At 45.1% G+C, this 13,036-nt stretch overlaps 1 protein-coding gene across 1 annotated transcript in view; it reads left to right on the forward strand.

Annotated features, from left to right (window-relative positions):
- IGF1R (insulin-like growth factor 1 receptor) overlaps positions 1–10,688 on the forward strand; it is a 42,893-nt gene extending 32,205 nt beyond the window's left edge. Inside the window, exons 19-20 of the mRNA XM_010010049.1 lie at positions 3,552–3,686; positions 9,836–10,688. Of these exons, the coding sequence (XP_010008351.1) occupies positions 3,552–3,686; positions 9,836–10,202 (502 nt within the window). The 3' untranslated portion in view covers positions 10,203–10,688. The remainder of the gene's footprint in view (positions 1–3,551; positions 3,687–9,835) is intronic.
- Positions 10,689–13,036: the final 2,348 nt, after the last annotated feature.

The following is a 13,036-nucleotide window of genomic DNA, read 5'->3' on the forward strand; positions in this document are numbered from 1 at the left end:
TTTTGCAGATAGGTAGGGAGGACTTGGCAGCAGATGAACGTGTACTGGCAAAACATCTACTCTGTCTTTTATGGTTTCTCTGCCTTCCTAACAAGATGTTTTTACTGCTGGTCTGTTACAGAATTGGCAGCTGATTGCCTCCAAATGTCTAGAAGTCAGTAGGAATGGTATTTTAGTAGTAAACTGCGTTTTCTTTAAACAGTTTGAGGATTTTGGAGTCGATGGACTGTAGTCCAGAGCACCAGCTTTGAGTGAAAGGTTCATAAAGGAATCATGTAGCAAGTGAAAAAGCAAAGCACCAGAATGCTGCTGAATTTTGTTCTTTGCATATGGCTAGTAATTTATTTATGAATCCAGTAACCCTCAAACTTGGAAGCAGATGAAAATAACCACTTCTAGTTGATGGGGAAGCTCTGTATCAGCCGTTTATCTAATGGAACAGCCCAGGCATGCTTTTGGCAGTCCCCTGCTGTAAAAGAACTTTGGGACTTGTAACGGCTTCACAAAGCAGACAGAAATTTGGACTATATCACTAGAATTCCCAGGTGTAGAATGAGCCTGGAGTGAGGAGCTGGTAAAACCTGCCTGTTCTTACCATGCAATAGGAACTTCTAAGCCCAGCCTTTGGCATCAGAAGTGGACTACAGCAGATCAGGTGTTGGGCTTCGGTGACACACTGCACTGGTTCCATACAGGCTTTCCTTTAACCCAGAACTGTTAAGTGATGTTACTGATTAAACAACTCACAATCCAAACAACCAACCCCATAGATGTGAAGCCAGATTAGGTATCAGAAGTACCTTAGTGCTTTAGTTGTTGCAGGAAGCATGTGAGTTCTCCCTTCAATGTTAGGATTTGGCATCAATCGGTAATTCAGTCCATAGTAGGGTTGAGCAAACAATATTGCAGCTTATCAGTGGGACAGCCTGTGCAAGATGTCCTAGCCAGAAGTCACATCAAGTAAAGTGGCTCACTGATTATAAGATTGGAAAGCTTAAAAGGAGGAGGTAAAATCTGACAGATTTTTACTTGAAAGCATAGAGAGGAAAAAAATGTTTTCTAGAGAGAAGGTCCACAGTTCTCATCAGGATGTCACAGTTCCTCTTTGGGATGGTTTGTCATCTTAATTGTGACTTACTGTGCAGTTTGGTTCTCATAGGTGTACTGTCTTGAGGTACACAACCCCTGGTTCAACATGAGGAATATGCTGTTTGTTTAGAACATGTCTATATTTGTGTTTGCCACATATATCCACAGCTACAGACTCTGGAATTTCAATCTGAATTCCAGCGCAGTAGAGCTTGACTTACCACTGTCATGAAATACTCTCTATTGACTTGATCTGCTTGTGGCTGAAAGGATCATTCTGGTTTACTTACCGATCATTTTTAGACCAAACACTGTACATTGGAGGTCTCTTTGACAGAAAAAACTACCCGACTCCTTGTATTGGTTCAGATTTTGAACTGACTTCATGCAAACCTTGTAACTTGGCTGGTTTGGAGGCCATTTATTTTTGTCAAACAGTAAAAAATGTTGAGATTGCTTTTCCTGCCTGTTTAATAGGATATTGTGACATCTGGTTCCATGTTCTTCGAGATCAGTTGTAGAAGCCAGAATGTCAAAATGACAGAACTGTGAGAGTGGTCAGAGTCCAAGATTTATAAGCTGTAAGGTGAAATGGCAACTGCAGAAAGTGCATCTGGAGGTTTTGAAGGGTGGAGCTTTGTTTTAGCAATTCATTCTTGTATTGCTTTTCAGACTGAAGGATGAGGTAATTAGACAAGACTGTTTTTGTTGTACTCAGGGAAGGAGAACATTTTAATGCAATACTGTTCAGGGTGAGGGTGTTTTTCTATAAATAAGTCTAGAGCATCTTGCGTTCTTTCTGAACTGGTAGTTGCCTTGAAGGAGCAACATAAGTTTATTTGTTATGATAATATGACTAGTAGGTGTGCAAGGCTTGTTCTCATTATTCCTGCAGTGATCAAAGCAGCTTCAAAGGCACCAAAACGTTGAGCTGACCCTCTGTCCCTCCCTCCCCTGAAAGGCAAACAATTGCAAGTCTGTTTGTGGCTTCTGGCTCCAGATGCAAACCGTTTCAGATACAGTGGAGAATGAAAGATAAAACCACTCTACCATAACCAGCTAATAATACTGGACTCCTGTTTTCATAACAATACCCGATTGAAACAGTGCTGTTTTTCCTCTAAGCTTGACTCAGCAGTTCAGCTGCAGAAGACAAGACAACATCTAGATGTTTTCTTGTGCACAGCAGCTCTAAAAGTAGACGACTCTTCAGCGCAGACAGTTTGAGCCATATCTGCTCAATAAGCTAATTTTAAATGGAGATATTTTTAGCAAGTGTCAATACTTACGTCCAAACTCCCCAATTACGTAACTGTGCTTTCTTCACCAGTAATCAATTCCTATTATTAGACTTCTTGTTTCACTTCTGCTGTCCTTTGTAGTTAGTTGGAAGGAGCTGGAAGCTCTGTTTCAAGACCATAGTTACATCGATGTTGCAAAAGGGATAACTGGGTTTCTCCTGGGGGCTGAAATGTTTTGCTTCTGAAGCAGCAAATTAGAGTCTTGATACAAGAAGCTGGAGAACATTCACATTTCTTCCATGTCTCTTTCAACTATTGGCTTTGTTGCTTGCTGCTGTGTGTCAAATGCTTTGATCCTCACTTTGCACCTTTGACTTAGAGCATGGAAGGAACCAAAGCAGAGGGATAAATGGAAGGTATTACCCAAGAAGTGTTTATGTGCCTGGGGAGCAGAGGTTGGTGTGTTTGCCTGCTCTGTGTGGTAAGGCAGATGAGAGGCGCAGGTGTCTGGTGTGTGTTTGCTCCGAGCTCTCAGCTTGCTGGAGCAGTAGCAGGGAAATGCAGCTTTTAAATCAGATTGGAGCAGCTCAGGTATTTCTGATGAAAAGCTGCTTGTGCTGGGATGAGAGCTCACAGTTGGGCCTTCCCCATTGCTGTCAGGGGTACCTGACATGTGTTACATAGTGATTTAGAGTTTACTTTTATAAATGTACAGGGTTATTTCTTGTTACCCTTGTGGTTTGGAGGGGACTTGTTGAGCTCACTTTTCATAACCAGTCTCTGCAACTTTGCCACTTGCTTAGAAGGTTTCACAGAGCCATAGAATCCTGATTCCCTGTACCCAGCCACACGTACTCTAACAATGAGGTGTGTGTCCAGCCTGGAAGCACAGAGACAGGAACAGGATTTTTTAAATTAGTTTTTTCCTCACCTGCATCTTTCCTTTTCCCTGTTCTTCCCGCTTCTCCACTGTTCTTCCCACCTTGTAGCATGCCTGAAGTCCAAGCTCAAAGCCATGGGAAAGGCAGATGAGATGCGAGCTGGTTCTCCAGGCAAGCTCACAGCTTAGATCTCCTCTCAGTTAGGAGGCTTCTGGTCAATGCAGTGAGTTTGCAGTGGCTTTTTTACTGTTGATCTATACAGAACTGTTGTAACCAAGGCCTGAGAAAAACACCCTTGTGAAGACTGCTTGGCTTCCTAAAGTTCTGGCTTGTTTTCCAGGTCTTTCGGTGTCGTACTCTGGGAGATCGCGACGTTAGCGGAGCAGCCCTACCAAGGCATGACCAATGAGCAAGTGCTCCGCTTTGTGATGGAAGGAGGCCTGCTGGAAAAACCAGACAACTGTCCTGATATGCTGTAAGTGTCCACAGTTACCACTGTTCTCTGTGCACAGTTCATTCTTCCTGATCCCTTCAGTGTCCTCTTCTGCCCTGTCTACCACAGGAAGGGTTAGTAAAGAGTGATAGTAATGTGAGGTGCTGCTTGAACAGTCTCTGTCAATCTAGTGTTTTATAGTAACTAAACTAGAAAACAACTTTGCTTCTGGCCAGAATCTTACTTACGTCTCCTTTAATGAGGAAAAAAACCCCAGTCTGTTCCCGAATAGAAGTATCATAGGACCACAGAACTGTTTGTGTTGGAAGGGACTTTAAAGCTCATCCAGTTCCAACCCCTGCCACGGGGAGGGACACCTTCCACTAGACTTAGTAGACTAAGTTCGTAAGTGACATTTGCTACAGCGGAAGACTTTGTGCTTAAACCTTGTCTCTTCTGCCTAAAGTAACTCTGTTGAGCATGAAGAGAGAAAAGAGCATAGGCCAAGCTGAAATGTGTTGTGCGTGAACTCTGTGGGATTCAACTTTGGTTCAGCATCCAGATAAAGGGATGTGTCGTTCCTTTGTCTGAAGCAGCGTTGGACCTGCTATTTCGGTCGCAGTGCTCATCACATGGAGATAAACGAATGTCCCCTGCTAACAGTTTCCTCTCTTGTAAGCACAGAAAGAAGTACACAGAAAAACCTCTGCCTTCCCCTAGAATCAATACCAAGCCTTGAGCAGAGGAGGGTGTGCAGTGCAGCAGGCTTCAGTTTTTAGCTTTACATTGTTGAAATACTTCTGCTGGCTTTTGTGTACAGCAGTTTCAGTTGTTCAGACTTTATTACTTTGATATACTTCCCAAACTGGCTTTTGGGAAGGAAATACTGCATCTTGCAGTTATTGAAATTCGTTGGAGGCCCACGGAAGGGATACAATCACTTAAGGGCCTCAGCTGCTTGGGATTCTTAGGAAAAGAGCTTTTTTGGCTGGAGCTCTGGCTTTGGTTTCAGATGACAGGCAGTGTTGTTTTGTTGTTTGAGGGGGGTGGGTGGGATATGCAGGGGGAGGTGTAGCTGCCATGTGATTCCTCCATTTCACATTCTTTCCCTTCCACGATGCTGTGGAGAATTCCTGGCAGTCCGATGGACTGGACATTGTTTAACTCAGTCAGAGCTGTGTAAGGGGAGGGAGGGGTGGGCAGAAATGGGGGAAGAACAGGAAATGTGAAGGGGTCAGCTCCCCGAGTCCACAGGGGGAAAATACCTCTACAGTGAGGACATTCAGCATTAGAAATTGCCCATTAACCTGAGGCATGTGTGCTATGAACAGGGGTAGGAGGGGAGTCACTGCATGAAGCTGCTCTTAACTGCAGCTCACCCAGCCCATCCTCCTTCCTCCTCTTCCTCAGAGATACTCCTCTGCTTGCTGGGTGTTGCTGCTGGATGAATCCATGTTCAGGATAACTGGCTTGTGAGCTGGGAGAATTTGGTTAATGCCTGGCAGAGCAAATCTTTGCACCAGTCTGTAACAGCAGAGGCTTTTCTGTGCTGATTTTAATGAAGAAGCTGTTCACACGTTAGTTGTGGCCACCAAGACTTTAGGCTGACACCGCATCAGAACAAGGGCTGAACTCACAACGAAGGCACTTCCAGTCTAATGGTGTCTTCTTTTTGGTGATAATTTTGTATAAAACATCCTGAGTCTGTCCAAAGTGAAAAATAATTAAAGAAAAGGATGTGTTGACCTTAGCAGCTTATTGTGACTTGTGTTAGCTCCCTGTCAGCTTGTTTTGTCTTTGCCTTAGGACAGACACTCATGTCTGCTGAAATTCAAATAGGCTGTTGTAGGAATAACAGTAGGGAGCTCCAGGAATAATCTTCACCTTTGTTCCATGCATTTGGCACTCGGAGAACCTGTTCTGCGTTACTATGGTGCTTTCTTCTCTGCATGTTTTTGTCTGCTTTCCCTGTCTCCATCCCAAGATGCTGTAAAGATGCTGTGTAACGCTCTGTAACCTGACAACTGCTGCCAGTCCTGAACCTCGTGTGTGGCTGCTGGCAGGGACAGAGACCTGGGCCTTGGCAGGATTCCTCTCCCCTCTCCAGCTGTCTGGTAATCTGCTTCTCAGCACCAGACCTAGAAAGAAAATCACTGAATGGACATGAAGGTGCTTGTAGCCGAGTTGCAGAGAGCCCTAAAACTGAGTATGGATCTTGCTATGCATCCCTCCTTATTTCAGCCAACTGCTTGCTCAAGTGCTTTATGGAACCCTTTGTAAAATATAAGGGGTCCTGCTCAAAGGCAGGTTTCTTGGCATGTTTGTGCTGGCGGAAGGTGTTTTTCAGACAGCATAAATTCCTACTGGTGGAGACCAGCAGGTCTGTGATATTTTAATATTAACTCTGTTAACTCACAGTATTAACTCAAGATGTCCAGAAAGCAAAGTCCACCTGCTACAGGGAAGTCGATGCACTTCTTGTGCTTGGTACTGTGGGAAAGCAAGTGAGAAAGGGAGCCAGGAACTGCACTTTTACGTACCTCGTGTGCTGGAGGCTGCAGATGCAGAGATGCTGTTTTCTTTAAATCAGTTTGACTTGGAAACAACCAAAATTAGGGGCAGCACAGAAATCTACCTTTCTGCAGAGAGAGGGGCCTGCACTGACACACAGAAACCTCCAGAACAGGTGGAGTTGGTAGACTCCAGTGGGGAAGTGTCGATGAGAACACAGAGAAGAATCTTGCTGCAACTGTCACCAAATTTACTATATTTAACCTTGCAGATGATGTGAGTGTTGGCACAGCCCTGCACGCTCCAGCCACAGTGCAGCAGTTTCATCGGGGCCTCTGGTTGCCACCCCCCCTGCATGAATGCTGCATGGTGTGAGCAGTCCTGGACGTTCCATCTCTCCTAGGACCGCGGTGCCAGTCGTGCTTGTTAGTGGCTGTGCTTTGCCAGCCCCTGGTAGCAACGAGTCAGTAGCTTTGAACTGGATCAGAGACAGAGGACATGAAGAACTGGAGAGGTTCTTGCTTGTATTGGGTGCTTGTGCAGAAGGGGATTTTGTGGCATGGTTGTCTTGTGGTTCCAAGAGGTGGTAAATCCCTGTGAAAGGGCTGAGCACAAAAGGGACAGTATTTCTAGAGGCTTTTTTACTCTTACACAGGGTGAAACAGACTCAGTTCTGTTTTTGCTACACCCTCTTGGCATAGTTTGCATGGTTTTACAGACAGAACCATGCAACAAGACAGATGGTTCAATGAGACAGTGCCAGGAGAAGCTTTGCTGTTTTTCTTCTCTTCCTGTGTAATAAGTCCTGTTTTTATGTACCACCATTGTTACGGCAGTGCTCATCAGGTGATGGCTGCGTGGCAAGGAGGTTTGTTACAGCTGAAGCGCTCAGACAGCGTGTTCCCGTGGGGCTTTTAAAACTTGTGGAGGCTGGAATTCCACTCTGGTTTTGAAGCAGAATTGCTTCCCCCACACGTATTGTAGATGACGAGACTATTTACGCATTGCTGATGTTCCCTTTGTTCCTGGCGAGCGCTCGGTTACAAACCAGGGTCTGCTCTGCAGAGGTAATGTCAGCGGGTAGCAACAGCAGAGTAGCAGAGAGGAGGCCCTTTGCCTTTCCCCACCACATCAAGTCTGATGCAGAGCACAAACACACACTCAGATGGAATGCAGCTTCTGGAGTAACTTCCCATTTTCTGCTTTGTACTGTCTCAGTGCAAGAAGTAACTCCATTTCTGCTCAGCTCTCTCAGCAAAAGCTGCATGAGCCACACTGGCTCTTCCTCTATCTCATGAGGATGCCTCCAGCTTCCTTGAGCTCACTTGCCACCAGTCAGCAACACACTTTATAAAGCTGCTCAGGTGGTGTTAGCAGCCTGTAAATTCTCCATTGTCCACTGGAAAGGGTTTGGGTTTTTTTGTTCAAGATAATATAAACAAGGCCTTGAATCCACACAGTTAAAAAAAGGAGAAAAAAATCCTTTTATGGGAACTCTGTAGGGTTTTTAAATCTGGACTGGCTTAAAAGAAACATCACATGTCCTTGTTTGTGCTGATGTCACATGCATTACTCCGCTGCTTGTGGTATCTCCTTAGCATTGCCCTTAGGCCTCGGGGCAGAGCGCCAGCGAATATCCAGTGTTCTTGGCTCCGGCTCCCGCTTCTATTCAGGGACGCAGCAGTCAGCTGGAAAGGAAACAGCAATGAAGTAACAGCAATGGATTTTATGTATTTATGTCTCAAGCTTTCCTCCCTGTTCGTGGGTGAGGGTATAGTGCAGTTTTATAGTTTGGCTTCACTTTCGCTATGAAAGACCTTTTAAAGACTCAAAACCAAGCAATAGTTTAACAGTGTTTATGTGTCTACGTGCCTGTCACAGTACAGTGTTGAGTACTGGGGCAGTTCTCCCAGCACAGACTGGTTTTGCCAGCTTCTTTTTGTTGTCACAAGGCCGTGCTCAGGTGGCTGCCTTCGTGGTTCATGCAGAGCGGTGCCAGCTGAGTCTAGCAGGACTATTTGTGACTTTAAATGCACTTCAGTTAAGATTGATTTTGTAGGGGTTGAAGTGCTCTCAGCAGTGTTTGCATCCCAAACACAGCAGCGTTCACTCTCCTGGCTGGTTCACGTCTAGTGCACCCGATGGGGAAATGCAGCAGTGTTCCCCAGGGAGCGAGTTCCTCGGGGAGGGGATTGCTTTGCTTTGGTCGTGTGTCAGGCCAGGGTTCCCAGAGTCACCAGACCCTGTTGTGGGCAGTGACACACAGCAACAGGCTGCAGAGTCCAGGGTTTTCCAGCCACGGCCCTGTTGGAAGGTTTGTTCTGGAGCCTGGGCTCTGGAGTCACTCAGACATCTCTCTGTGATAGACTCGGGTCCTGTCCAAAAAAGCAGTGAATTTGTGTTCAATTGGGGCTGTCTTTTTAATTAAAAAGTAAAATAAGCTCATTCCACACACTAAGGATCTAGTAAACTTCTGCCTGGGCACAAGACAGCGAGAGCTAATTTAAGCATCACACAGAATGTCTTGCTTGCTTTCAGGAAACCTGGGGAGGTGAGAAGAATGGTGTCATTGGTTTATAGAACCAAAACTGGCAGTTTAGGTGGTCTGGCTGACGGGAATGCTGGCAGAGGTGGGAAGCGGCCAGGAAGTTGAGGGGGTCTTTCTGGGACTGGGGTCTCAGCACTGGGAGGGAAGTCAAGAGACATGAGTGAATCTCCACTGTGTTACCTTAACCAGGAGAGTTTTCTCTGGTGTTTTCTTAGATCTATTCTTACTCCAGCACACGAAGCAGTGGTTTTGGCCAGTGGTGACTTCTTACACACAGCACGTTCCTCTGAGTGCTGTGTACACACAGGATCGGCTCAAAGAATTAATGTCAATCTTCTTTTTCTTATTTAAATTTGTCCCATTATTTGGGCTGTAACAGAAGACAGCCCCATTCCACCTTCACAGGCAGTGAAATCCTTTCTTGTGTTTAAAGCTCAGGGCGATCTCTCAGGAATATCCAATTTTGCTGTGTCATGAAAATGCTGTTTTCATTATGTAGGTATTACTGTTTCATTTTGTGGTTTTGTTTTGCCAGCGTGGGACATTGTACAGATCTAATCGTGGATGTGCTTAAACAGATGAGCTCACACTCCGTGAAATATTAATGCAGCCCTGGCCATAAATGAAAACAACATAATTCTAAATCAAAAGATTAGAGAATGTCTTTGAGGGATTACAATTAATTTTAATGTCATTTTCTTCTTTGGGGGGGGGAGGGAAAGTGGTGCTTTAACCTTGCATCTATTTCCTATTTTAATGTTTTCCAAGACAGTATTGATAGGGTAGGGATGGGTTGTTTGGGAAAGAGGCTCCAGGAGGCACTGTCACGGGGCTGTATGGGTGAGTGAGCACAGGGTGTTTTGGAGGAAGAAGAGAGAAATAACCAAGTAAGCATAAAAGTACAAAGTGCTTCTGGATGTTGAGTATCCATGAGATGGTTTTACGGGCAAGTGAGTGGAGAAGATGGAGATAGGAGCTGTTCTAATCGGCGGTTAGGAAGGAGGTTGGAATGTGAACGTTCTGTCACTTTGTCTTCCACCAGGATTGGACGATTCCATCACGGGTGGTTGGGCTCCAGCCAGGGCTCGTAGAACACCTCAGTAAATGGTTCTGCTGTGTGTCTCCTGTGCAGGTTTGAACTGATGCGCATGTGCTGGCAGTACAACCCCAAAATGAGGCCCTCCTTCCTGGAAATCATCGGTAGCATTAAAGACGAGCTGGACCCAGCGTTCAAAGAGGTCTCCTTCTTCTACAGTGAAGAGAACAAGCCTCCGGACACAGAGGAGCTTGACCTGGAGACTGAAAACATGGAGAGCATTCCTTTAGATCCCTCCTCCACCCTCCAACCCACTGACAAGCACTCAGGACACAAAGCCGAGAACGGCCCAGGCGTGGTGGTGCTTCGGGCCAGCTTCGAGGAGCGACAGCCGTACGCACACATGAACGGGGGACGCAAGAACGAGAGGGCCTTACCGCTGCCCCAGTCGTCGGCCTGCTGATCCTTAACAGCCAGAATCTCACAGCACGGAGCAGCACCTGCATTGGGGGAAGGAAGAAAGGAAATCACAGTGTGTTCAAACAGCCTACTGTACCTCAGTGGATCTTCAGAACTGCCATAGCTGCACTTGGGAGAACCCTTTTTTTCAGTAAAACAAGTTGTCGTGTTTTTCTTTTTCCGATATGCAAGCAGATGTTTGTTTCAGTCCAGGACTCCATTCATGGGGCGCACAGTTGGCCTTTTAAAACTCTGGTGTTAACACTTCATAGCAACAGAAAACTTGAGATCTGATGTCTCTCTCTCTCTCTCTCTCTCTCTCTCTCTCTCCTTTCTCTCTCTTTTCTTTCTGTCTCTCTCTCTGCTTCACAATGGGAAACATATCTGCGTGCAAGTTCAACCGTACAGCACTTTTATCAGATCAAAGATAGCGCAGGCCGGGGGGGCTCCGGGACCCTCCAAGCACCTGCCTGACACTGTAGGTCTTTATAGAAAAAACAACAAACAGAACCCCACACAAAAAGAAAACTCAACTAAAAAAGACTGGATTTTTAATGTTGCTCTTTAATCTTTTTAGGGACACGTAAAAGAATAAAAAGGGCCATCATTCGTCCGAGGTTGTTCCCATTTTCAACGCTGCCAAATTTTGCCAAAAAAACCTGAACTCTCTTGTTTTTTGTTTTTTGGGTTTTGTTTTTGTTTTGTTTTTGTTTTGTAGGCATGAAGGAGCACAGTAATCAACTGCTCTGTCTAAAAGAGATCCTGACCAATATGTTCTGTTCAATCATACACTGGTATTTAAAACAGAAAAAAAAAAATCTTAAAAAAATGATGAAATTGTCGAGATCTTTTTTCAAAACTGGACAAAATGTGATTATTTTCTTTTCTTGTGATGGAGAAGATAAAAGGGATGGGGTAGAGAAACAGCCCTCCCTCCCCCGTGCCCCCATCCCAATCAATTCTGGACAAAACTGGCAGTGGTGAGCTAAACCAACACGTGCATTTCGTACACAACTAAAGGCAACCGCACGCCAAAACGGAACCAGGAGACACCTGAAAGGCAGGGGCAGAGCTCTCCCCGCGGCAGCCTGCCCCCCCAGGCTCGCAGGAAACGCCACCGAAGGAACATCGATTGGAGAAGACACACAAAAGCAGTAACCGGATTCAAGTACATGATGCTTTGTTGACCTTTTCTCTTTATTATTAAGACTTCTCGAAGGGTCTTGCAGTTCTATGTTAGACCATGGATCATTTGCATACACATTGTCTTTTGTGTCACTTTTATAACTTTTTTACGGTTCAGATACTCATCTATATGTCTGTACAGAAAAAAGCTGCTATTTTTTTTGTTCTTTATCTTTGTGGATTTAATCTATGAGAACCTTCAGGTCTGCCCTCCTTCCCTCCCCTCCCACTTCAACAGATTTTCTTATGCTTTGTACTATAGTGTGTAACTCTTTACTTCCTCCTTCCCAGTAACTGATACCTTTCATATGATTTGCCATGAACTGTTTAATGCCTTTTTATAAATACATTTCCTCCTCCTTCTTTTTTTTTTTTTTTCTTTTTTTTTATTTTTAGTTTTTTCCTCCTCTCCATTAGTTGTTTTACAACATCTTGGCTGTGTGGGCTACAGGGCTTTTGAGGGGGACATGGAGAAAGAAGGGGGACACCCTGCACGGAAACAACTCGAGCAGTTCTGTGGTGTGTTGAAGTCCCGGTTTTCCTTCCTTCCCACTAACCTCTGCCCAGGCAGCGTGCGAGGCTCTTACAGTGCAAGGCATGATACAAACTCAGGTCAGAAAAAAAAAAGAAAAAAAAGGTTAAATATTTAGTACATTCTTGTTCAGTGTTTATAGTCATTGTTGTACAAGGGTCCTTCCCCTCCTTCCCTCCCCGCTTGTTTTGGTTGCGGCACACATCCACCCGCCCATCCCCACACACACTCCCCCCACACAGACACACATATATATGTATTTTGTTTTGTATTTGTTGGGTACAACAGCAGACACCAGGCTTTTGGGTCACTGATTTTTACAAAGACTATTTTGAACCCTTCCACCCTGTGAGTAAGAGCTGTACCAGTTGCAGCTGGTGATGCCAGGCAGCCCTAGGGTGGCCACTGAAGCTCCAGCAAGCCCCAGCTCTTCACTTTCCTGATGAGGAAGCCCTCAAGGAGGGCACTCAGGCTGCACTTCACACCCTGGGGAAGAGAAATAACACCAAGACCAACTGGAACCCAGCAGGCTGTTTCCATGGGGCCGGGTGGACAAAGTGCAGCTGGGGCCAGTGGCTTGGCTAGCAAACAGTTCAGTGTTGGCAGCTATGGAAACCTGTACAAGTACAAGCTTGTTGCTTAAATCATAGACCAAACCTCAGAACAAAAGAAAACGAGTAAGCTTGTTTGTTCAGTTGCAGAAGCCTTGGTGACAGGGGAAGAAGGGGGCCACCAGAAAGTCTGCAACCACCGAGTCATACCAGTTGCTCCTCTTAACGTTAGTTACAGCATCTAAGCCTTTGTTTAGCACTGATCCAACCAAACGATGGCAGTGAAGAGGTGGTTCTGGGATGGAAACGCTTCAATCTTTTGAGTAAGAACAAAGAATTAAAATAGACTGATTGCTAGTTTTGACTGGAGATTTGAAAAAGTTTGTAGTGCTTTTTGCTTGTGTAGTTTAGGTCCCATTATCTTCTCTTGCCTCTGTCCCATAGTTATTTTTCCCTTTTAAAAATGAAAAAAAAAAAAGACAAAAAAGTTAATTAAGAAGGTATTCTATGTAGGATTTTTTATTTATTTTTGTGATATCAGTTTAAATCACTGTAGAGATGCCCCATAAT

This window comes from Nestor notabilis, unplaced genomic scaffold (assembly GCF_000696875.1).
Source record: "Nestor notabilis isolate BGI_N333 unplaced genomic scaffold, ASM69687v1 scaffold18902, whole genome shotgun sequence".
Taxonomy (NCBI): domain Eukaryota; kingdom Metazoa; phylum Chordata; class Aves; order Psittaciformes; family Psittacidae; genus Nestor; species Nestor notabilis.